Source organism: Anolis sagrei, chromosome 12, assembly GCF_037176765.1.
Source record: "Anolis sagrei isolate rAnoSag1 chromosome 12, rAnoSag1.mat, whole genome shotgun sequence".
Lineage (NCBI taxonomy): Eukaryota > Metazoa > Chordata > Lepidosauria > Squamata > Dactyloidae > Anolis > Anolis sagrei.
Window position 1 is genome coordinate 7,000,034 of NC_090032.1, and position 25,716 is coordinate 7,025,749.

A 25,716-nucleotide genomic window follows, 5' to 3' on the forward strand; every position below is an offset into this window, starting at 1 on the left:
TTGCTAGGGAAGTCTAGTTCAGGATATTTTTGGCTAGATTCCTTAAGGGGCAGTTTTGGGGAGTTACTTTCAGAGATTAATTTCCTGAAGTAATTTTCTGTGGTGGAACTTTGAAGACTTGTAACCCAGAAGAGTTTAAGATTTTACTCTAATGCAACCACAAGCTTTTTCATGCCAGTATTTTACTGAAACCATTAAGCATTTGTACCTGAATTACTTCAAGCTTGTTCAATAAACATTCTTGTTCTTTTATTAACTTATACCAGCCTCAGTGTGTGTACCTTTGTGGTCAAAGTATGTCTAAAGTCAGCTTCACAGCAGCCACTAAGAAACTATAGTGGTTCAGTGTGTGATACAGAATAAACCCACAATATTACCTCAGCCTGGTGAATACTGGAATGGTGGCAGCGGATATCATTTGAAGAAGCATTTTAAGTCTCTCAGATCTAATATTTCCCAGTTTCTATCTGCTAAGTGTCTCTCCCCTTCTCTGCTCTAATCTCCCCTGATATTGGTATATTCAGTGGGATATATTTCAACAATTCAAATAAAGAGAAATTTAAATATACAGCTGTTTCAACAACCATACTCCCTCGTCCTTTTGATGGCTTTATATTTTTGGTAAGCACCCGCTCATGTTTTAGAAGATGCCTGCGCGTTATATGGCTTGTGCCAGTCTTTGCAGTTCAATCTTTAAATCCTCAGTAAAATCTATTATTACTATTACTATTACTATTATTATTATTATTATTAGGTTCCTTCTCAGCTACCTCACAGGGTTGTTGTGAGGATGCCCTAGGAGGCAGGAGAGCTATATATTCTGTGGGACAGAATACTAACTCTGAAATAAATTGGTGGAGGCTAAGAGATAAGGAATATATGGAATGGGTTATCAGAGGCCATCTAGTCTAACCACACAACAAAGCCAAGACCCCTGGGAAATGGTAAAACTTGCTTTCTACTAGTCGAGGAAGAACTTGCATGGAAGTATGGAATGGGTTATCAGAGGCCATCTAGTCTAACCACACAACAAAGCAGAAGATCCCTGGGAAATGCCAAAACCTGGTTCCTACTAGTCGAGGAAGGACTTAGCAGAAATAATCCTGGCAGGTCTAGGTTCTCTCCAACGTCAACACCAATGAGCAAACCGGCTCAACGACAAAGGCAAAATGAAAGTCAAGAGGGCAGACTGACCATGTTGGATTCCTTTTTGGTCCAGGTGAGGGTAAGGGGTGGGTTGCCCACCCACACGCAGGTCAGCGTCACGTCCGAGCCGATGTCAGTGGTCATGGGCTTTGGATCCACCACGATGCGAGGTGCAACTGGGTGAGAAGGAGAGCGGAAAGAGAGAATGGGTCATCTGAGTGGGAATTTTTAGGAGCCCACAGTGGCGCAGAGGGTTAAATCCCTGTGCCGGCAGGACTGAAGACCGACAGGTCGCAGGTTTGAATCCAGGGAGTGCGCGGATGAGCTCCCTCTGTCAGCTCCAGCTCCCCATGCAGGGACATGAGAGAAGCCTCCCACAAGGATGATAAAAACATCAAAAATCATCCGGGCATCCCCTGGGCAACGTCCTTGCAGACGGCCAATTCTCAAGTCGCTTCTGACACAACAAAAAATAAATAAATAGCCAAAATGGCTGAAGGACCTAAAATAGCTGTCTGTAGCAGTCTTCGTCTAAATGCATATAAATAAAAATGTAATGTTCGTTTGTGGGATTAACATAACTCAAAAACCACTTGATGAATTGACACCAAATTTGGACACAATACACCTATCAGGCCAAGCAGTGTCCATCACCCCTAAAAACACACAAAAACCCAGCAGAACGGACTTAAACCTCCCCAAAATAAACTATATATACATATACACATACATACATATATAAATACAGACACACACATATATATACACAAGCACACACAAATATACACATACATATACACATGTCTCCCATTTTGGGTCTTTTCAAGTATCCAGGTGAGACTGTAGGTAACCCCAGACCCTTCCACTAGTCCAGCCCATTTTCCCCAACAGCTCACTCACAATGGACATCCACCAGTGTGCTGACGTTGGTGCTGCCCACGTCGTTGTGGACCTCACAGGAGACCGGCTCCGTGAAGAAGGTGTAGTCCACCTGGGTCTCGTAACGGCTCTCTTTGGCATCCTCGATGATCAGCCCTCCTTTGGCCCACCTGGTGAGAAGAGAGAGAGAGGGGAGGAAATGATACTAATCAACGGAGGTGGATCACTCGTAGCACTCCAATTGTTTTTGTCTTGGGATTTATAGTTCACCTACAATCAAAGTGCACGCTGAACCCCACCAACAATGGAATTGGGCCAAACTTGGCACACAGAACTTCCATGACCAACAGAAAACACTAGAAGGGTTTGGTGAGTATTGACCTTGAGTTTGGGAGTTATAGTTCACCTACATCCAGAGTCTACCATGGACTCAAACAATGATGGATCTGGACCAAACTTGGCACGAATATTCCATATGCCCAAATATGAACACAGATGGAGTTTGGGGGAAATAGACCTTGATATTTGGGAGTTGTAGTTGCTGGGATTTATAGTTCACCTACAATCAAAGAGCATTCTGAACCCCACCAACGATGGAATTGAACCAAACTTGGCACACAGAACTTCCATGACCAAGAGAAAATACTGGAAGGGTACTGTGGGAATCAACCTTGAGTTTGGGAGTTGTAGTTGCTGGGATTTATAGTTCACCTACAATCAAAGAGCATTTTGAATTCCACCAATGATAGAATTGGGCCAAACTTCCCATGCAGAACTCCCATGACCAAGAGAAAATACTGGAAGGGTTTGATGGGCATTGACCTTGAGTTTTGGAGTTGTAGTTTACCTACATCCAGAGAGCACTGTGGAGTTGTAGTTCACCTACATCCAGAGAGCACTGTGGATTCAAACAATGACAGTTCTGGACCAAACTTGGCACAAATACTCAATATGCCCAATTGTGAATGCTGGTGGAGTTTGGGGAACATATACGTAGGAGTTGTATATGCTGGGATTTATAGTTCCCAGCATATACAACTGGGATTTATAGTTTAAAGAGCATTTTGAACTCCACCAATGATGGAATTGAACCAATCTTGGCACACAGAACTTCCATGACCAAGAGAAAATACTGGAAGGGTTTGGTGGGAATTGACGTTGAGTTTGGGAGTTGTAATTGCTGGGATTTATAGTTCAACTACAATCAAAGAGCATTCTGAACTCCACCAATGATGGAATTGAACCAAACTTGGCACACGGAAACCCCATGACCAAGAGAAAATACTGGAAGGGTTTGTTGGGCATTGACCTTGAGTTTTGGAGTTGTCGTTGCTGGGATTTATAGTTCACTTACAATCAAAGAGCATTCTGAACTCCACCAATGATGGAATTGAACCAAACTTGGCACACGGAAACCCCATGACCAAGAAAAAATACTGGAAGGGTTTGTTGGGCATTGACCTTGAGTTTTGGAGTTGTCGTTGCTGGGATTTATAGTTCACCTACAATCAAAGAACATTTTGAACACCGATGGAATTGAAACAAATGGCACATAGAAACCCCATGACCAAGAGAAAATACTGGAAGGGTTTGGTGTGCATTGACCTTGAGTTTTGGAGTTGTAGTTCATCTACCTCCAGAGAGCATTGTGGACTCAAACAATGATGGATCTGGACCAAACTTGACACGGATACTCAACATGCCCAAATGTGAATACTGGTGGGGTTGGGGGTCGATTTTGTCATTTGGGAGTTGTAGTTGCTGGGATTTATAGTTCACCTAAATCAAAGAGCATTCCGAACCCCATCAATGACAGAATTGAGCCAAACTTCCCACACAGAACCCCTATGCTTTGAAGTTACTCACTAGAGCGAGTCTCCCTCCAGCGTTGCACATTTTGAGGGCCATCTCTTAGTGTCTATTGCTGAAGGAACTCCTGAAAGTTTCGTTCTGATATCTGGAGGACCACAAGTGGTTTATCCTTTTGACCCTGTTGAGGCTTTGACTCAGACAAAGAACAGCAGACTCACCTGTAGCCCTTGATCTCTGGGTTGGCGGTGGCTAAGCAGGTGAAGGTGACCCGCTCTCCCTCCTGCACCGTCTGGGGCTGAATGGACAGCGTCACAGTTGGAGGGTCTGCGGCACAAAAGGAAATTGTTATTCTCCAGAGAATGGGGGCAAATGGGGGATGTGAAAGTGTGAAACCTCCCACTTCCAGGTAGTAAGCCACTGAGGTTATTTCCTTCTTCACAAGAACCATGCGCCGTTCCCACACTCACGATGAACATTGAGCTTGATGGAGGTCTCCTTTCCAGATGGGATGGCGTCATTGGTGCACCGGCAAACGTATACCCTTCCGATGTCCAGATCGGTGGGGTTGATGGGCAGCTGGCTCGTGGTCGTCTCCCTTTTGCCATCAGGCAACACTTCCTGGGGGGAAAAAAAAACCAAAAACAGTCATTTCTGGAAGGGACCTCAAAGAAAAATGAATGATGATAAGGGGAAGCATTTTAGAGCTCAGTTGGGTTTGTTGGAACCCCCAGTGGTGCAGCAGGTTAAACTGCTGAGCTGCTGAACTCGCTGATCGAAAGCGAGCAATACTCAATATGCCCAAATGTGAACACTTTCCTAACTTCCTTTGTTCATTCCTTCCTTCCTTCTTTCCTCCTTTTCTTCCTTCCGCCCTTTGTTCCTTCTTTCTTTCCTTCCATCCTTCTTTCTTTCCTTCTTTCCTTCTGTCTTTCCTTTCTTTTTTTCTTTCTTTCTTTCTTTCCTCCTTCCTTCCTTCCCTCCTTCTTTCCTTCCATCCTTCTTTCTTTCCCTCTTTTCTTCTGTCCTTCCTTTTTTCTTTCTTTCCTCCTTCCTTCCTTTTTTCCTTGTCCTCCCTTCCTCCCTTCCTCCCTTTCTTCATTCCTTCATTCTTTCCTTCCTTCTTTTATCCTTTCTTTCCTCCCATCTTTTCTACCTTCCCTTGCTCCTTTCTTCTTTCCTTCCTCTTTCTTTCTTTTGTTCCACCCTTTGTTCCTCCCTTCCTTCTTTCCTTCCATCCTTCTTTCTTTCCTTCTTTCCTTCCTTCCTTCTTCCTTCCTTTCTTCCTTGTCCTTTCTTCTTTCCTTCCTTCTTTTCTCCTTTCTTTCCTCCCATCTTTTCTACCTTCCCTTGCTCCTTTCTTCTTTCCTCTCCTCTTTCTTTCTTTCTTTCTTTCTTTTGTTCCACCTTTGTTCCTCCCTTCCTTCTTTCCTTCCATCCTTCTTTCTTTCCCTCTTTCCTTCCTTCCTTCTTCCTTCCTTGTCCTTTCTTCTTTCCTTCCTTCCTTCATTCATTCTTTCCTTCCTTCTTTTCTCCTTTCTTTCCTCCCATCTTTTCTACCTTCCCTTGCTCCTTTCTTCCTTCTTTCCTTTCCTCTTTCTTTCTTTCTTTCTTTCTTTCTTTCTTTCTTTCGTTCCACCCTTTGTTCCTCCCTTTCCCCTTCCTTCTTTCCTTCCATCCTTCTTTCTTTCCCTCTTTCCTTCCTTCTTCCTTCCTTCCTTCCTTGTCCTTTCTTCTTTCCTTCCTTCCTTCATTCTTTCCTTCCTTCTTTTCTCCTTTCTTTCCTCCCATCTTTTCTACCTTCCCTTGCTCCTTTCTTCCTTCTTTCCTTTCCTCTTTCTTCCTTTCTTTTTTTCTTTCTCTTTCCTTCTTTCCTTCCTTCCTTGTCCTTTCTTTTCTTGCTTCCATGCTTCCTTCCATCCTTCCTCCATTCCTTCATTCTTTCCTAATGCACTATGCTAATAATATAATATATTGTATGTATGTATATCTTGTACACCACTCTGAGTCCCCTTCGGGGTGAGAAGGGCGGCATATAAATGTCGTAAATAGATAAATAAATGAATAATCAAGGTGGCCAATTGCGACATTCACACTTCCCTCCAACAGACTGCTGACTTCATCAACTAAAATGAGAGTCTCAGTCTGAATAGTCCCAGATCTAGTCACATGGTCTGCAGTCCCTCCCACAACCTCAAAAAACATAGAGTTAAGGCGAAAAATGCATACCAATATATACATACAATATAGTAAGCAATCACAATTATATATATAACAAATCACTAGTTTAGGAGTGTCAGGTTTTACAATGTATTGTAATGTAATATAGCTGACTCATGCACTGCTAATGGGCTTCTATTGGAAATGCTGAGTCATGCATTAACTGTATATAGGAACTTCATTTGGGGAATGTGTTCTGGCCTAGTCCAGGTGATTGTGAATGATGCAATCCTGGGTCTGAGTTAAGTCAATGGGTTGGGAACCAATCAGAGATTGCTATGTGTAATTGTATAGAATTGTATATAAGGAAGTCATATACAGTGTATTCTCTTTCCTTGTGCAGTGATGTTGTTCATCGAAGGCTATATGTAATTAAAAGAACCTGTCTGCAAAGACAAGATATAACTGTGTGCTGTGGTAAGTTTGTAATATCATCTAGACTGGGAGAAAGACAATGGTACAACTGACAATGGCCGGGCATGCGCTCAAGTGTCTGTAAAAGGTTCCAGCGTGACTGCAGGCTGTGGGAGCAGTTGACTGAAAATACTGTGCAGGAAGAAGCTACTGGAAAGCACTGAAGTTGTGCAACTAATCTGCTGCTGAATTGTGAAGTTAATCTCAACAAGGAGGCTTGTAAAAGGTTGTGATATTCCACAAAACGACCCTTTGTTTCTCATACCGTGATGGTCACGGCTTCTGACAGCTGCACCCCGTCACGGAACCAGGCAATGGTGGCCGCGGGTTTGGCGTTGCGAGCCCGACACGTGAGGTTATGCGGCGTCCCTGCCCGCAACAGGATTTCAGGGGCGCCATCGATCACGGGGTCTTCAGGAGGGACTGTAAGGAGATAGAGAGGGGCAAGGAAGCAACAGGGAGCATCAGCATCCGCTTCTAAATATCGAAAACGAAAAGATCTCCAAATTGAAATTGACAAAGAATTAGACTAAAAGGAGCAATGAAAATAATGTCACCACAACAGGAGGAATTGTATTAAGGGATCATGGCATTAGGAAGGTTGCGAACCACTGACCAAGACAATCAAGTTCGGACTAAAACCTGAAATGGATCCACTGATATGCGCTCATCCAAAGCAGCAATCAGATGTTGTCCTTGGGGCTGATTAAAACCTGCCTTTCGCTTTTGGGGATGCTGACTCAGGATCCAGCGCCGTCCTTGCTGTCGAAGATAAAATCCATCCTATTTTGTCCCATTGATTGTATCTCCCCCCCCCCCCCCACCACCACCACCACCCTCCTCCCCAATCTGACTTTAATTCCTTCATATATATTCATGGCTGGAGTTGCAATCCCTGCAGGGTCTTCGCTTGGTGCGTTGCCCAGCTTTTGGCTCCCCCTTCACTCCTTTAAAGTCACTTGGGGAATGCGGTCCCTATGTCGAAATGGGGCAGAGAGACTTAGTCTTCCCATTTTATGCGTAATTTGAAACATAAATAAAGGGTTTATTTATATTCCACCCTTCTCACCCCAAAGGGGACTCAGGATGGATCACAGAACGTATACACGGCAAAGTTTCAATGCCGTTTTTGTATAAATACTTACTTACTTCCTTAGGCAATCCCTCATTGTCCAAGTAGGATAGTCTTCCAGGGTGGGTCCATAGGTGACTGTGGAGCCCTATTCTTGATCTGCATCTTCTCCCGCAGTGAGGGCATCGGTTTCCAGGTGGAAGGCGGTCCCAGTCGGGGTTGGCTTGGACGCGCCTTCCTCTTGGCACGTTTCTCTCTTTCGCCCTCAATTCTGCAGCACTGCTGGTCACAGCTGACTTCCAACTGGAGCACTCAAGGGCCAGGGCTTCCCAGTCCTCGGTGTCTATGCCAGAGTTTTTAAGGTTGGCTTTGAGCCCGTCTTTAAATTTCTTTTCCTGTCCACCAACGTTCCGTTTTCCGTTCTTGAGTTCGGAGTAGAGCAACTACTTTGGGAGACGGTGGTCGGGTATCTGGACAACGTCGCCGGTCCAGTGGAGTTGATGGCGGAGGACCATCGCTTCAATGCTGGTGGTCTTTGCTTCTTCCAGCACGCTGACATTTGTCCGCTTGTCTTCCCAAGAGATTTGTAGGATTTTCCGGATGCAGTTCTAGGAGTTGCATGTGATGTCTGTAGACAGTCCACGTTTTGCAGGCATATAGCAGGGTTGGGAGGGCAATAGCTTTATAGACAAGCACTTGGTCTCCCTACGGATGTCCCGGTCCTCAAACACTCTCTGTTTCATTTGGAAAAATGCTGCACTCGCAGAGCTCAGGCAGTGTTGTATTTCAGTGTCAATGTTGATGTCTGTATACAGTCCACGTTTCACAGACGTATAGCAGGGTTGGGAGGACAATAGCTTCATAAACAAGCACCTTGGTTTCCCTGCAGATGTCCCGGTCCTCAAACACTCTCTACTTCATTTGGAAAAATGCTGCACTCGCAGAGTTCAGGCAGTGTTGTATTTCAGTGTCAATGTTGACGTCTGTAGACAGTCCATGTCTCGCAGGTGTATAGCAGGGTTGGGAGGACAATAGCTTCATAAACAAGCACCTTGGTCTCCCTACAGATGTCCTGGTCCTCAAACACTCTCTGCTTCATTTGGAAAAATGCTGCACTTGCAGAGCTCAGGCAGTGTTGTATTTCAGTGTCAATGTTGACATCTGTAGACAGTCCACGTTTTGCAGGTGTATAGCAGGGTTGGGAGGACAATAGCTTTATAAACAAACACCTTGGTGTCCCTGTGGATGTCCCGGTCCTCAAACACTCTCTGCTTCATTCAGAAAAATGCTGCACTTGCAGAGCTCAGGCGGTGTTGTATTTTGGTGTCAATGTTGACTTTGGTGGAGAGGTGGCTGCCATTAAGCTATGCAGCATTAAGCTATGTTTCTGGCATTGGAGAGGGATTGGCTGAGGCCGCTGGAAGAGCACTTTGGTTTTCCCAAAAGAATCATAGAATCCTAGGGTTGGAAGAGACCTCATGGGCCATCCAGTCCAACCCCATTCTGCTAAGAAGCAGGAAAATTGCATCCTCATGGACAAGTTAAACATGAGCCAACAATGTGATTCTGCAGCTAAAAAAGCCAATGGGATTTTGGCCTGCATCAATACGACTCTCTCTCTCTCTCTGTCTCTGTCTCTGTCTCTCTCTCTCTAGGTTGAATGAAAAGTAATGCCTCCACCTTCGTAACTCCTCAACAGATGGCAGTACTTGTATGGGGCAGGTACTGGCTTGTTCAGTAGTCTCTCCTCTACAGTTCCATTTTGTTGGGAAGCCTTAGCATTGAATGGTTGTGTTGTTACAGTATGAAGTATGGAACCTGCGCAGGCTGTTGATTAATGCGACTTAAGTGTTGATGTGAGTACTGTGCGTCGCTGGGTGAGTAAGTTTAAAGATGTTGAGGTGGGAACATCTGACTTGCGTGACAAACCAAGTTGGATGTCCTGTGACAACAACCACCAAGTTTCACAAGCAAAAGGTTGACAGATAGATTCAGGACAGTTGTCGTATCACTCAGAGAGAAAGTCCAAGCATAATCGGCATTTTACAAGAATATGTGGGTCACGTTATTGCTTTGCTTGGCTATTGGAAGATCTGTGCACAATGGGTACCCAGGATGCAGAAACAGAGTGTCTACTTCTTCCGCGATGGCTTCAGAAAACTTGTTCATCATTGGCAGAAATGTATTCAATTGTCTGGTGATTATGTATGGGTCACATTATTGCTTTGCTTGGCTGTCAGAAGAGCTGTGCACAATGGGCACCCAGGATGCTGCCGCTGGTTGCAGAAACAGAGTGTCTACTTCTTCTGCGTTGGCTTCAGAAAATTGTTCATCGTTGGCAGAAATGTAGCCAATTGTCTGGTGATTATGTATGGGTCACATTATTGCTTTGCTTGGCTATGGGAAGATCTGTGCACAATGGGCACCCAGGATGCAGAAACAGAGTGTCTACTTCTTCCGCGATGGCTTCAGAAAACTTGTTCATAATTGGCAGAAATGTATTCAATTGTCTGGTGATTATGTATGGGTCACATTATTGCTTTGCTTGGCTGTCAGAAGAGCTGTGCACAATGGGCACCCAGGATGCTGCCGCTGGTTGCAGAAACAGAGTGTCTACTTCTTCTGCGTTGGCTTCAGAAAATTGTTCATCGTTGGCAGAAATGTATCCAATTGTCTGGTGATTATGTATGGGTCACATTATTGCTTTGCTTGGCTATGGGAAGATCTGTGCACAATGGGCACCCAGGATGCAGAAACAGAGTGTCTACTTCTTCCGCGATGGCTTCAGAAAACTTGTTCATCATTGGCAGAAATGTATTCAATTGTCTGGTGATTATGTATGGGTCACATTATTGCTTTGCTTGGCTGTCAGAAGAGCTGTGCACAATGGGCACCCAGGATGCTGCCGCTGGTTGCAGAAACAGAGTGTCTACTTCTTCTGCGTTGGCTTCAGAAAATTGTTCATCGTTGGCAGAAATGTATCCAATTGTCTGGTGACTATGTGTGGGTCACATTATTGCTTTGCTTGGCTATGGGAAGATCTGTGCACAATGGGCACCCAGGATGCTGCGACTGGTTGAAGAAACAGAGTGTCTACTAGGTTCTTGTGGGTTTTTTCGGGCTATAGAGCCATGTTCTAGAGGCATTTCTCCTGACGTTTCGCCTGCATCTATCGCAAGCATCCTCAGAGGTAGTGAGGTCTGTTGGAATTAGGACAAAGGGTTTATATATCTGTGGAATGGCTGGGGTAGGGCAAGGAGCTCTTCCCTGCTGCAGTTAGGTGTGAATGTTTAGCTGATCACCTTCATTAGCATTTGAAGGCCTGCCTGAGCCTGGGAAAATCTGTTGCTGGGAGGTGTTAATCTGTGCCTGGTTGTTTCCTCTCTGCTGTTTTGCTGTTGTAATTTTAGAGTTTTTTAATACTGGTAGCCAGATTTTGTTCATTTTCATGGTCTCTTCCTTTCTGTTGAAATTGTCCACATGCTTGTGGATTTCAATGGCTTCTCTGTGTAGTCTGACATGGTGGTTGTTGGTGTGGTCCAGCATTTCTGTGTTCTCAGATAATATGCTGTGTCCAGGCTGGTTCATCAGGTGCTCTGCTATAGCTGACTTCTCTGGTTGAAGTAGTCTGCAGTGCCTTTCATGTTCCTTGATGCGTGTTTGGGCAATGCTGCATTTGGTGGTCCCTATGTAGACTTGTCCACGGTAGACTCCTGCAGAGGTGAGAGGATCCCTCTTGTCCTTTGCTGAACGTAGCATTTGTTGGATTTTCTTGGTGGGTTTGTAGATTGTTTGTATGTTGTGTTTCCTCATCAGCTTCCCTATGCGATCAGTGGTTCCCTTGTACATCGTTTGCAGAAATGTATCCAATTGTCTGGTGATTATGTGTGGGTCACATTGCTTTGCTTGGCTATCAGAAGATCTGTGCACAATGGGCATCCAGGATGCTGCCGCTGGTTGCAAAACAGAGTGTCTACTTCTTCCGCGACGGCTTCAGAAAACTTGTTCATTGTTGGCAGAAATGTATCCAATTGTCTGGTGATTATGTGTGGGTCACATTATTACTTTGCTTGGCCTTCGTAAGCCGCATCGAGTCCTTCGGGAGATGCCAGCAGGGTACAAATAAAGTTAATAATAATAATAATAATAATAATAATAATAATAATAATATCAGAAGATCTGTGCACAATGGGCACCCAGGATGCTGCCGCTAGTTGCAGAAACAGAGTGTCTACTTCTTCCGCGACGGCTTCAGAAAACTTGTTCATCATTGGCAGAAATGTATCCAATTGTCTGGTGATTATGTGTGGGTCACATTATTGCTTTGCTTGGCCTTTGTAAGCCGCATTGAGTCCTTCGGGAGATGCTAGCAGGGTACGAATAAAGATAATAATAATAATAATAATAATAATAATAATAATAATATCAGAAGATCTGTGCACAATGGGCACCCAGGATGCTGCCGCTGGTTGCAGAAACAGTGTCTACTTCTTCCGCGACGGCTTCAGAAAACTTGTTCATCATTGGCAGAAATGTATCCAATTGTCTGGTGATTATGTGGAAAAGTGAATAGTGGTTGTTAAAGAGCACGTTGTAAGGATTATTTTTGCATTTGATTTATTATAATATTCCCAGCCAAACCCAAGTAACGAAAGAGGAGGCATTACTTTTCATTCAATCCTCGTAAAACTGTTCTGCATAAGTGAGCAAGGAGCGAGAGAGAGAGTGAACCTTGCCTGCTGCTGCTAGAGACATATATAGATATCTTAAAACCCGGGCTGCGCGCCGGCGTGAAATATTGATGATCCTTCAAGCCGAGAGAAAGGATCTCTGATTAGGTTGACAAGAGGGAGAAACCGTGAGCGTCCCTCAAGGTCTCCTTCCTTCCTTCCTTTCGGTGAAAAATTCAAGACGCTTGTCAAAGGGGAGGAGATGAAGAGACGAGTCGTGCCTGCCGCTCTTTCTCCTTCTTTCCTTTCCTTCCCTCGCTCCCTTCTTTCCTCGACAGCTTCTTAAGAGAGTGGCGGGGTGCATGACTGATTAGCGCACCTTTCGTTTGCTTTCTAACCAAAATAGGATGAAAACAAAGGGGAAAGACTGAGAGTTTGTTCAGGATCAGAAGAAGGAAGCAAAGAGGAGGAAGGTGGAGCTGGAAAGAGAACAAAGTGATCAATCAATCAATTAAGAAACATTATGCGACACTGTGAAATGACTGGACAAACCAGTGGGTATCCATAGCAGTGCAGGCATTATATGACAGAAACAAAGGGGTCAAGGGTTTAGCACAGCTGGTAAGTCACCAGCAATTATATAAGCTATTAACCGAAAGGTTGTAATTTCAAAGCCCTGGGTCGGTGTGAGCTGCCGACTGTCAGCCCAGTTTACTGTTGACCTAAGCAGTTCATAGAATCATAGAGTTGGAAGAGAACTCATGGGCCATCCAGCCCAACCCCATTCTGCCAAGAAGCAGGAAAATTGCATTCAAAGCACCCCCGACAGATGGCCATCCAGCCTCTGTTTAAAAGCTTCCAAAAAAGGAGCCTCCACCACACTCCGGGGCAGAGAGTTCCACTGCTGAACGGCTCTCACAGTCAGGAAGTTCTTCCTCATGTTCAGATGGAATCTCCTCTCTTGTAGTTTGAAGCCATTGTTCCATTGAGTCTCCAGGCAGCAGAAAACAAGCTTGTTCCCTCCTCTTTATGACTTCCTTTCACATATGTATACACGGCTATCATGTCTCCTCTCAGCCTTCTCTTCTTCTGGCTAAACACGCCCAGCTCTTTCAGCTGCTCCTCATAGGGCTTGTCCTCCAGGCCCTTGATCATTTTAGGAAGGTTGAGAAACATTGAGCTAGAACAAAATCACAAGTCGAACACTTCCCAAGCATCTAGGACTGTGTGATGTATTATTATTATTATTATTATTATTATTATTATTATTATTATTATTTCCTGCATGTCTCCAGAGCAGCAGAACGCAAGCCTGACCCTTCCTCAATGGGATAGCCTCTCAAATATTTGAACCTGGCTCTCGTCCCCTTCTCTTTCTTTAAGCTGCTCCTCATAGGGCTTGTTCTCCAAACCTTTGGTCATTTTAGTTGCACTCCTCTGGACACATTCTATTATTACTATTATTATTATTATTATTATTATTATTATGTCTAGTATGTCTCCAGAGCAATAGAAAGCAAGCTTGACCCCTTCTCAATGGGATAGTCTCTCAAATATTTGAACCTGGCTCTCATCCCCTTCTCTTTCTTTTAGCCGCTCCTCATAGGGCTTGTTCTCCAGACCCTTGGTCCTTTGAGTCGCCCTCCTCTGGACACATTCCAACTTGTCAATATCTCTCTTCAATTGTGGTGCCCAGAATGGGACACAGTATTCCAGGTGTGGTCTAACCAAGGCAGAAGAGAGCATGGGGAGCGTGACTTCCCTGGAATCTAGACACTATAGAGGCCCAAATCCCGTTGGCTTCTTTTGCCGCTGCATCACATTGTTGGCTCATGTCTAACTTCTTGTCCACGAGGACTCCAAGATGTTTTTCACACGTACCACTCTTGAGCCACGTGTCCCCCATTCTGAATCTTTGCATATATGTGTGTCTCTAGCAGCATGCAATGTTCGCTCTCGCTCTTTGCTCACTTATGCAGAACAGGTTTTTTTTGCATTTGCCAGTGAAAATCAGACCGGCAGAAAGAACAAGTCGAAAGTGCGCCTCCTCCTGAAATATCCCACAGGTTCGAGGCAGAGCATGTCTTCCCGTCTCACATTCAAAGTCTCTTCATCCAGAGAAGGAGAAAAAAGAGAGAGAGAGCGACGGGTTATGCATATTTCATCTGAGAGAATCCCGAACTGCCTCTTAAATAGCTGCTTTTAACCAGTCGGACGTCGGGCGGCATTAGAGGGAAGGAAGGAACGAATCCAGGTTTCTGCTCGGCTTCACCTTCGGAGCTCTCTGGTCTGGAAGGGAGGAATAGGCTAGACTTTGAAATGGATGCTAGATGAATCTCCAAATTGGGGACGTATTGGGACATTGGGTTCTATCCCCATGCCACCACCAAATTTGAAATTTTATCTGTTCCCATTTCATTGTGGAGTACTTACTTTGAAAGTCGTTGTTCTGTTCCAGAAACTTTGTTTTTGTGGCTGCCACAAAGTAGGTTGAATTGGTTGAGACTCAATAACAGTGTTTCTCAACTTTCCTAATGTTGTGACGCATTAATACAGTTCCTCGTGTTGTGGTGAACCCCAACCATGTTCTAGCTCAATGTTTCTCAACCTTCCTAATGTTGTGACCCATTAATACAGTTCCTCATATTGTGGTGAACCCTAACCATGTTCTAGCTCAGTGTTTCTCATCCTGTGACCCGTTAATACAGTTCCTCGTGTTGTGGTGACCTCCAACCATGTTCTAGCTCAGTGTTTCTCATCCTGTGGCCCATTAATACAGTTCCTCGTGTTGTAATGACCTCCAAACATGTTCTAGCTCAGTGTTTCTCAACCTTCCCAATGTTGCGACCCCTTAATACAGTAATTCATGTTGTGGTGAACCGCAACCATGTTCTAGGTCAATATTTCTCAACCTGCGACCCATTAATACAGTTCCTCATGTTGTGGTGACCTTCAACCATATTCTAGCTCAATGTTTCTCAACCTTCCCAATGTTGCGACCCCTTAATACAGTTCCTCGTGTTGTGGTGACCTACAACCATGTTCTAGCTAAGTGTTTCTCAACCTTCCTAATGTTGTGACACATTAATACAGTTCCTCATATTGTGGTGAACCCCAACCATGTTCTAGGTCAATGTTTCTCATCCTGTGACCCATTAATACAGTTCCTCATGTTGTGGTGACATCCAACTATGTTCTAGCTCAGTGTTTCTCAACCTTCCCAATGTTGCGAGCCCTTTATACAGTAATTCATGTTGTGGTGAACCGCAACCATGTTCTAGGTCAATATTTCTCAACCTGCGACCCATTAATACAGTTCCTCATGTTGTGGTGACCTCCAACCATGTTCTAGCTTGATGTTTCTCAACCTTCCTAATGTTGTGATGCATTAATACAGTTCCTCGTGTTGTGGTGAACCGCAACCATGTTCTAGCTCAGTGTTTCTCAACCTTCCAAAAGTTGTGATTCATTAATACAGTTCCTTGTGTTTGGTGACCTCCAACCATGTTCTAGCTCAATGTTTCTCAACCTTCCTAATGTTGTTACCCATTAAAACAGTTCCGCATATTGTGGTGAACCCCAAACATGTTCTAGCTCAGTGTTTCTCAACCTTCCTAATGTTGTGATGCATTAATACAGTTCTTCATATTGTGGTGAACCCCAGCCATGTTCTAGGTCAACGTTTCCTAACCTGCGACCCATTAATACAGTTCCTCGTGTTGTGGTGACCTCCAACCATGTTCTAGCTCAGTGTTTCTCATCCTGCGACCCATTAATACAATTCCTCGTGTTGTGGTGACCTCCAAACATGTTCTAGCTCAGTGTTTCTCATCCTGTGACCCATTAATACAGTTCCTCGTGTTGTGGTGAGCCCCAACCATGTTCTAGCTAAGTGTTTCTCAACCTTCCTAATGTTGTGACGCATTAATACAGTTCCTCGTGTTGTGTTGAACCCCAACCATGTCCTAGCTCAATGTTTCTCAACCTGTGACCCATTAATACAGTTCCTTGTGTTGTGGTGAACCCCAACCATGTCCTAGCTCAATGTTTCTCAACCTGTGACCCATTAATACAGTTCCTTGTGTTGTGGTGACCTCCAACCATGTTTTAGCTCAGTGTTTCTCATCCTGTGACCCATTAATGCAGTTCCTCGTGTTGTGGTGACCTCCAACCATGTTCTAGCTCAGTGTTTCTCATCCTGTGACCCATTAATACAGTTCCTCGTGTTGTTGTGACCCATAACCATGTTCTAGCTCAATGTTTCTCAACCTGCGACCCATTAATACAGTTCCTCGTGTTGTGATCTCCAACCATGTTCTAGCTCAATGTTTCTCAACCTTCCCAACAGATGGCCATCCCGCCTCTGCTTAAAAACCTCAAAAGAAGGGACACAACTATACATTGATCCTGAGGATCCTGAACTGGTAATCCCACCATTCTCTAGACTGGAACCCATTGATGGGCCAAAATACAACTTACTCAGAACAGTCAGCTTTGCACGCCGGGATCGCAGGGCGGCCTCTGTAGCCTGGCACTCGTATAAGGCATCGTCGGAGAGCTCCGCGTCCACAATCTCCAAGTTGTACTGGCCAAGTTCGGCCAACCCGATGATCCTGTATCGCGGCCAGGCTGAGGAAAGAGGAGTTGACGTGAGAAGAGACCCAAGTGAAGGGCTTGAATACACATTGGATGGGATCTGGGCCCATAACCTGTTTGCATTTACAGAATCCTAGAGTTGAAAGAGACCCCAAGGGCCATCCCATCCAACCCCTTGCCAGGCAAGAAGACACAACCAAAGCCCTCCCCACAGATGGCCACCCAGCCTTTGATGTGAGAAGACACCCAGGGTGAAAAGCTTGAATACACATTGGATGGGATCTGGGCCCATAACCTGTTTGCATTTACAGAATCCTAAAGTTGGGAGAGACCCCAAGGGGCATCCCGTCCAACTCGCTGCTGTGCAAGAAGACACAATCAAAGCCCTCCCCACAGATGGCCACAGATGTGAGAAGAGACCAGGTGAAAGGCTTGAATACACACTGGATGGGATCTGGGCCCATAACGTGTTTGCATTTACAGAATCCTAGAGCTGAAAAAGACCCCAAGGCTCATTCAATCTAACTCCCTGCTGTGCAAGAAGACACAATCTAAGCCCTCCCCACAGATGGCCACCCAGCGTTTGATGTGAGAAGAGACCCAGGGGAAAGGCTTGAATACACATTGGATGGGATCTGGGCCCATAACCTATTTGCATTTGCAGAATCCTAAAGTTGGAAGAGACCCCAAGGGGCATCCCGTCCAACTCTCTGCTGTGCAAGAAGACACAATCTAAGCCCTCCCCACAGATGGCCACCCAACCTCGGTTGTAAAAACTTGCTGAATTAATGCAGTTTGGACCCCACTTTCACTCTCATGGCTCAGTGCTATGGGATCATGGGAATTGTAGTTTCACACAGTCTTTAGGCTTTGATTGCATTCAGACATGGCAGTTAAAACGGGATCAAACTGCATGGAATTTGCAGTTCTCCCCAGAGCATGGCTGCTTTGGCCTCTGTCCATTACCTCCCTCAGCCAGTAGGTGGAGCCTTCAGCCCATTAAAAGGGCAGTCAAGGTCCAGTCGCCTTCCTCCATAATAATAATAATAATAATAATAATAATAATAATAATAAGCTTATATATCTCATTTTCTGTGACAAATTGTGTTTTTGTGTCAGTAAAATAATAATAATAATATGAAATCCAGCATATACGTCCCGTTTGGTGTGATATACTGTTTTTGAGTCCATATAATAATAATAATAATAATAATAATAATAATAATAATAATAATGTTATTTCATAAAGTCATTTTTAATTGTCCAAAATGCATAAGTTTGTGTGAGAACTACAACTCCCATCATGCCACGTTAACCCCAAGAAACTCCATCTGTACTTGTTATGTTGGGCAAGTTTGCTCTAGATGCATCAATGATGGGGTTCAGTGTGCTCTCTGGCTGCAGGGTGAACTACAAATCCCATTATGGTGATTCTGCCCCCTCAAACCCCTCCAGTAGGCTGAGTTACTCATGGGGGTTCTGTGGGCCAAGTTTGGTCCAGGTCCATCATCGGTGGAGGTCACCGTTTCTCTGGTTGTGGGTGAACTACAACTCCCACTATGTCGAGTCAGTCCCCTCAAACCCCTCCAGTAGGTTGAGTTACTCATGGGGATTCTGTGGGCCAAGTTTGGTCCAGGTCCATCATCGGTGGAGGTCACTGTTTCTCTGGTGGTGGGTGAACTACAACTCCCACTATGGTGAATCAATCCCCTCAAACCCCTCCAGTAGGCTGAGTTACTCATGGGGGTTCTGTGGGCCAAGTTTGGTCCAGGTCCATCATCGGTGGAGGTCACTGTTTCTCTGGTGGTGGGTGAACTACAACTCCCAGAAAGGAAGGTCAGTTCCCCCCAAACCCATCCAGTAATCAAATTTCAACATATCAGGTACGTGTACCAAGTTTGGTCCAGATCTATCAGAGTCTGGGTTTGCAGTGCTGTCTGGAAGTAGGTGAACTACAACTCCCCCAAATCTAGGTGAATTTTCCCCAGTGACCTCCAGTATTTTTTGCCCATCATGGGGGCTCTGTGCGCCAAGGTTGTTCCAATTCCATTTTTGGTGGAATTCAGAGTGCTCATTGATTTCAGGTGAACTATAAATCCCAGTACCCACAACTCCAAAATGTCCAGGCCAATTCTCCTCAAAACCCACCGGTATTCAAATTTGGGCATATTGGGTATGCGTGCCATATATGGTCCAGATCCATCATTGTTTGGGTTCATAGTGCGCTCTGGATGTAGGTGAACTACAACTCCTATAAATCCTTCCAAAGACCTACAATATTTTTTGTTGGTCATGAGGGTTCTGTGTGCCATCATTTAATACAATGGATTTCCAGAAGTCTTCCATTCTACCTTTGAGGCCCTGCCCCATCCCCAGGGCCAGGCCATCCTTGGTCCACTGCACGATCCCGGAGTAGTTGAGCACCACGCAGGAGAGCACAACCCTCTGCCCGGCCACCACCGTCTGATCCTCAGGCTCCTCGATAAAGCGGGTCTGCAGAACTGTGGAGAGAAACGAGAGAGATTTGGATACAGGTTATTGAAGTCCCTATCAGAGTCCACCACCTTCTAGGGAAGTTATAGAAATCCAATATGCCAATGATGTTATAGAACTCCAATATGCCAATGATAATGTAGTCTAAGCGCATTCAGAAGAAGACCTACAAGCCACTCTAAACACCTTCGCAGAAGCATACGAGAAGCCAAAACCAAGGTCACAACAACATCCGTTATAGAACTCCAATATGCTGATGATAATGTAGTCTGTGCCCATTCAGAAAAAGACCTACAAGCACTCTAAACACCTTTGCAGAAGCATATGAGAAGCCAAAACCAAGCTCACAACAACATCTGTTATAGAACTCCAATATGTCGATGATAATGTAGTCTATGCACATTCAGAAGAAGACACACTAAACACCTTTGTAGAAGCATACAAGAAGCTTGGTGTGTCACTTAACTTCGAGAAAACCCAAGTCCTGTTCCAGCAGTCACCAGCCAATCCCTCTGCAATGCCAGAAATACAGCTTAATGGTGTAACATTAGAAAAGGTTGACTATTTCCATTCCCTTGGCAGCTACCTCTCCACAAAAGTCAACATTGACACTGAAATACAACATTGCCTGAGCTCTGCGAGTGCAGCATTTTTCCAAATGAAGCACAGAGTGTTTGAGGACCGGGACATTCATAGGGATACCAAGATGCTTGTTTATAAAGCTATTGTCCTCCCAACCCTCCCATACACCTGCGAAACATGGACTATCTACAGACGTCAACATTGACACTGAAATACAACACTGCCTGAGCTCTGCGAGTGCAGCATTTCTCCAAATGAAGCAGAGAGTGTTTGAGGACCAGGACATCTATAGGGATACCAAGGTGCTTGTTTCTAAAGCTATTGTCCTCCCAACCCTCCCATATACCTGCAAAATGTAGACTGTCTACAGACGTCAACATTGACGCTGAAATACAAGACTGCCTGAGCTCTGCGAGTGCAGGATTTTTCCAAATGAAGCAGAGTGTTTGAGGACTTGGACACCTGTAGGGAGCCCAAGGTGCATGTTTATAAAGCTATTCTCTTCCTAACCATGCCATACACCTGCAAAACGTGGACTGTCTACAGACGTCAACATTGACACTGAAATAGAACACAGCCTGAGCTCTGCGAGTGCAGCATTCTTCCGAATGAAGCAGAGAGTGTTTGAGGACCGGGACATCCATAGGGTGACCAAGGGACTTGTTTATAAAGCTATTGTCCTCCCAACCCTGCTATTATTATTATTATTATTATTATTAACTTTATTTGTACCCCGCGAGCATCTCTCGAAGGACTCGATGCGGCTTACACAGGCCGAAGCCACAAACACAATACAATAGAGAACATAACAAGCAATAAACAAAGCAAATCAAAAACAGAAATATGCCTGTGAAATGTGGACTGTCTACAGACATCACACTAAACTCCTGGAACGTTTCCATCAGCGTTGCCTTTGAAATATCCTGCAAATCTCTTGGGAAGACAGGAGGACAAATGTCAGCGTGCTGGAAGAAGCAAAGACCACCAGCACTGAAGCGATGGTCCACCATCAACTCCACTGGACTGGCCATGTTGTCTGAATGCTTGACCACCATCTCCCAAAGCAGTTGCTCTACTCCGAACATAAGAGCGGAAAATGGAATGTTGGAGGGCAGGAAAAGAGATTGAAAGATGGCAAACATTCAATGCCATAGATATACAACATATCATGAGTTGTCCACAACTGCATGGTATACGGTAGGCTATAGAGGTGCCTGCTATAGATGTGGGCAAAATGTCAGGAGAGAATGCTTCTGGACCATAGCCGGACAGCCTGGAAAACTCACAGCAATCCAGTGATTCCGGCTGAGAAAGCCTTCGACAACACATTGAGGAGGCTATATCCTCAAACCCTAATACACACACACACACACACACACACACAACTATATTATCATTATTATAATATTATGACTATATTATTTTCACTATGCTACTATTACTGCATTATCATCTTATTTATTATTTATTATTGTCTTATTTATTTATTATTACTACTATATTGGCGCCCCCGGTGGTGCAATGGGTTAAACCCTTGTGCCGGCAGGACTGAAGACTGACAGGTCGCAGATTCGAATCTGGGAAAGAGTGCGGGTGAGCTCCATCTGTCAGCTCCAGCTCCCCATGCAGGGACGTGAGAGAAGCTTCCCACAAGGATGGTCAAACATCAAAACATCCGGGCAACGTCCTTGCAGACGGCAGGTTCGAATCCGGGAAAGAGGGCGGGTGAGCTCCCACTGTCAGCTCCAGCTCCCCATGCAGGGACGTGAGAGAAGCTTCCCACAAGGATGGTCAAACATCAAAACATCCGGGCAACGTCCTTGCAGACGGCAGGTTCGAATCCGGGAAAGAGTGCGGGTGAGCTCCCACTGTCAGCTCCAGCTCCCCATGCAGGGACATGAGAGAAGCTTCCCACAAGGATGGTCAAACATCAAAACATCTGGGCAACGTCCTTGCAGATGGCCAATTCTCCCACGCCAGAAGCGACTTGCAGTTTCTCAAGTCGTTCCCGATACGAAAAGGGAGCAGCATTCCTTGGCAAAAACACTGCAAAGTTGCATTTACTTTCTTTTTCAAAACTATAGTTCATTTGCCCTGGACTGACCATCAGAACCAATGTGATTTCCATGCCACCGAATGACCATCCCTTTCGGAGAGGCCTGCGGATCCAAAGCACGGCTGCCCGATGCCCTTTCCCGGCTCAAAAAACCCGAAGATTGGGTCGATAACTGCATTTTTCCCCCTCCCAACGCGGTTGCGGCAATCACATGCCACCAAATGAACCTCTAGCCTCGGGGTTAGCAGAGATTGATCGGGCGGGAGACCACCTCCAAACGCTTGCTTTCGCATAAAAGCAATGGCAATCTGCCTCTGTCTTTCCCCAAACTGGTTCGGGACTATTCCATGATGTCAACAAACTGACTCCCAGAAAGTAAAGGAACCCCAAAAACGATGCATTACTACAAGTAGCCGCTCCGAAGCCAAAGCGATGGCAACACTCCAACGTGCAATGTCAATATTGGCAGGTGGGATACCCGGCTATGCCACTCGCATGCAGAACAGCATCGTCGTACAATGTAGGTCAATGACCGAGTGCGGATGCGAAATAATGCATAACAACCGTGTGAAATATTTAACATTGTTTTCTAGGTTGCGCAGCAAATACCTCTGTTGTGTGTCATGTGGTTTATGCATGGATATTATCTACATAACATGGGCTCCCATCTACATTAACCGTTTAACTCGGTTTTGCGGTGGCCAGAGGACAAACTCCCCTGAAAGTGTTGTCGAGGGCTCCCGTCTACACTGGCTGCTTAACTCAGTTCTGCAGTGACCAGATGACAAACCAGGAAGTCATCTAGTCTCTTCTATTACGAGTTGGAAAGGTACCCCAATGCTCAAAGCCATCTGTATGGTCATCTGTCGGGAGTGCTTTGATTGTGTATTCCTGTATGGCAGGAAAGGGGTTGGACTGGATGACCTTTAGGCTTCAATGACTCTATGCTCATCCAAATGAAGAGTTTCCATGGCCGGAATCACTGGGTTGCTGTGAGTTTTCTGTGCTGCCTGGCCATGTTCCAGAAGCATTCTCTCCTGACGCTTCTCCCACATCTATGGCAGGCATCCTCAGAAATTGTGAGGTTTCCAGGTCTGAAAATTCACAGCAAGCCATTATTATTATTATTATTATTATTATTATTGGGTTGCTGTGAGTTTTCGGGTCTGTCTGGCCATGTTCCAGAAGCATTCTCTCCTGACGTTTCTCACACATCTATGACAGACATCCTCAGAGATTGTGAGGTTTCCAGGTCTGAAAATTCACAGCAAGCTATTATTATTATTATTAGGCTGCTGTGAGTTTTCGAGTCTGTCTGGTCATGTTCCAGAAGCATTCTCTCCTGACGTTTCTCCCACGTCTATGGCAGGCACCCTCAGAGGTTGTGAGGCCTGTTGGAAACTAGGCAAGTGATGTTTATATACCTATGGAATGATGTCCAGGATGAGAGAAAGAATTATTGTCTGTTGGAGGCAAGAATGAATATTGCCATTGGCCAGCTTGATTAGCATTGAATAGACTTGCAGCTTCAAAGCCTGCCTGCTTTCTGCCTGGGGGAATCCTTTGTTGGGAGGTGTTAGCAGCCTCTGTTACCATCCTCTGTTTGGATATCATGCCAGCACGCCAATGCCTTAAATCAAGAAATAGTTTTCTACGTTCTACAAAGATACTCACAGAAATACCTCAGCATGCAAGAGTCCAAAAGTGGCAGGCTAAACCATGCCTGATACCAATGCCTGATACCAAATGCCTGGTATCCACGCCTGATACCAAATGAGAGATTCAGCTTCAAAGCCTAGCTGCTTCCTGCCTAGGGGAATCCTTTGTTGGAAGGTGTTAGCTAGCCCTGATCGTTTCGTGTCTGGAATTCCCCATGAAACAGAGAATGCTTCTGGAGAGAATGCTTCTGGAACATGGCTATACAGCCCGGAAAACTCACAACAATCCAAAGCTCTTTATGTGCATCAGTACTTTGTGATTTCAGTCCGGACCGCAAACTGCCTCCAGGATTTCCTATGGAAGCATTGGCACGGTGAAACCCTTTCCTTTAGTGCCAGTTTGAAACTGAATTAAACAGTCAGTGTAGAGGGGACCACAATGCCCACCAACGTTGCAACCTTTCTAGCGCAACAAATGGGTGTTATAGTTGAGGTTAGTTGTCCCAAACTATGGTGGGAGTTTCAAGTTTGTGGCAGGACTCAGACCGTCGCCTGAAGCTAAGAATAAATGGCATTTCCGCTGCTCTCTCCGACATGGAGATGGAAAGTACCTGAAGCCACCAGACAAGTTATTTCGGCCCCAGGAGGCAGGGAAATCGCATCCAGGAGTCTTTACCTCTGGCAGTGAAACACCATCCCAACAGATTAAACAATGGGCAATTTCCTGGCTATCTTAGTTCCTACAATTGGCCACCTTGATTAGCATTTAATGGCCTTGCAGCTTCAAAGCCTGGCTGATTGCTGCCTAGGGGGATCTTTGCAACTTTCACACTTGCCTCAAGTCGACAAGAGTTCTTTCTCCCACCCTGGACATTATTCCACAGATATATAGACCCATTTTAGTCTGGGCCAACTAATCACCTCCCAACAAAGGATTCCCCCAGGCAGTAAGAAGCCAGACCTTGAAACTGCTAGGCCATTCCATGCTAATCAAGGTAGTCTATTGCAACATTCACACTTGTCTCAAGTCGACAAGAGTTCTTTCTCCCACCCTGGACATTATTCCACAGATATATAGACCCAATTTTAGTCTGGGCCAACTAATCACCTCCCAACAAAGGATTCCCCGGGCAGTAAGAAGCTAGACCTTGAAACTGCTAGGCCATTCCATGCTAATCAAGATAGCCTATTGCAACATTCACACTTGCCTCAAGTACACAAGAGTATCTTTCTCCCACCCTGGAAATTATTCCACAGATATATAAATCCAATTTTAGTCTGGGCCAACTAATCACCTCCCAACAAAGGATTCCCCCGGGCAGTAAGAAGCCAGACCTTGAAACTGCTAGGCCATTCAATGCTAATCAAGGTAGCCTATTGCAACATTCACACTTGCCTCAAGTCGACAAGAGTTCTTTCTCCCACCCTGGACATTATTCCACAGATATATAAACCCCATTTTAGTCTGGGCCAACTAATCACCTTCCAACAAAGGATTCCCCCAGTTAGAAGCCAGACCTTGAAACTGCTAAGCCATTCAATGCTAATCAAGGTAGCCTATTGCAACATTCACACTTGCCTCAAGTAGACAAGAGTTCTTACTCCCATCCTGGACATTATTCCACAGATATATAAACCCAATTTTCCCCAGGCAGTAAGAAGCCATACCTTGAAACTGCTAGGCCATTCAATGCTAATCAAGTTAGCCTATTGCAACATTCACACTTGCCTCAAGTAGGCAAGAGTTCTTTCTCCCATCCTGGACATTATTCCACAGATATATAGACCCAATTTTAGTCTGGGACAACTAATCAAGGTAGCCTAGGATTCCCCCCAGGCAATTTTAGTCTGGGACAACTAATCAAGGTAGCCAAGGATTCCCCCCAGGCAGTAAGAAGCCAGACCTTGAAACTGCTAGGCTATTCAATGATAATCAAGATAGCCTATTGCAACATTCACACTTGCCTCACACAGACAAGAGTTCTTTCTCCCATCCTGGACATTATTCCACAGATATATACACCCAATTTTAGTCTGGGCTAACTAATCACCTCCCAACAAAGGATTCCCCCAGGCAGTAAGAAGCCAGACCTTGAAACTGCTAGGCCATTCCATGCTAGG

General features: G+C 45.1%; 1 protein-coding gene across 1 annotated transcript in view; it reads right to left on the minus strand.

Annotated features, from left to right (window-relative positions):
- KIRREL1 (kirre like nephrin family adhesion molecule 1) overlaps positions 1-25,716 on the minus strand; it is a 164,149-nt gene that overhangs the window by 14,675 nt on the left and 123,758 nt on the right. The window contains exons 2-8 of the mRNA XM_067472383.1: positions 19,158-19,307; positions 16,690-16,839; positions 6,734-6,891; positions 4,305-4,455; positions 4,056-4,161; positions 2,047-2,195; positions 1,195-1,322 (exon numbers count right to left, since the gene is read on the minus strand). Of these exons, the coding sequence (XP_067328484.1) occupies positions 1,195-1,322; positions 2,047-2,195; positions 4,056-4,161; positions 4,305-4,455; positions 6,734-6,891; positions 16,690-16,839; positions 19,158-19,307 (992 nt within the window). The remainder of the gene's footprint in view (positions 1-1,194; positions 1,323-2,046; positions 2,196-4,055; positions 4,162-4,304; positions 4,456-6,733; positions 6,892-16,689; positions 16,840-19,157; positions 19,308-25,716) is intronic.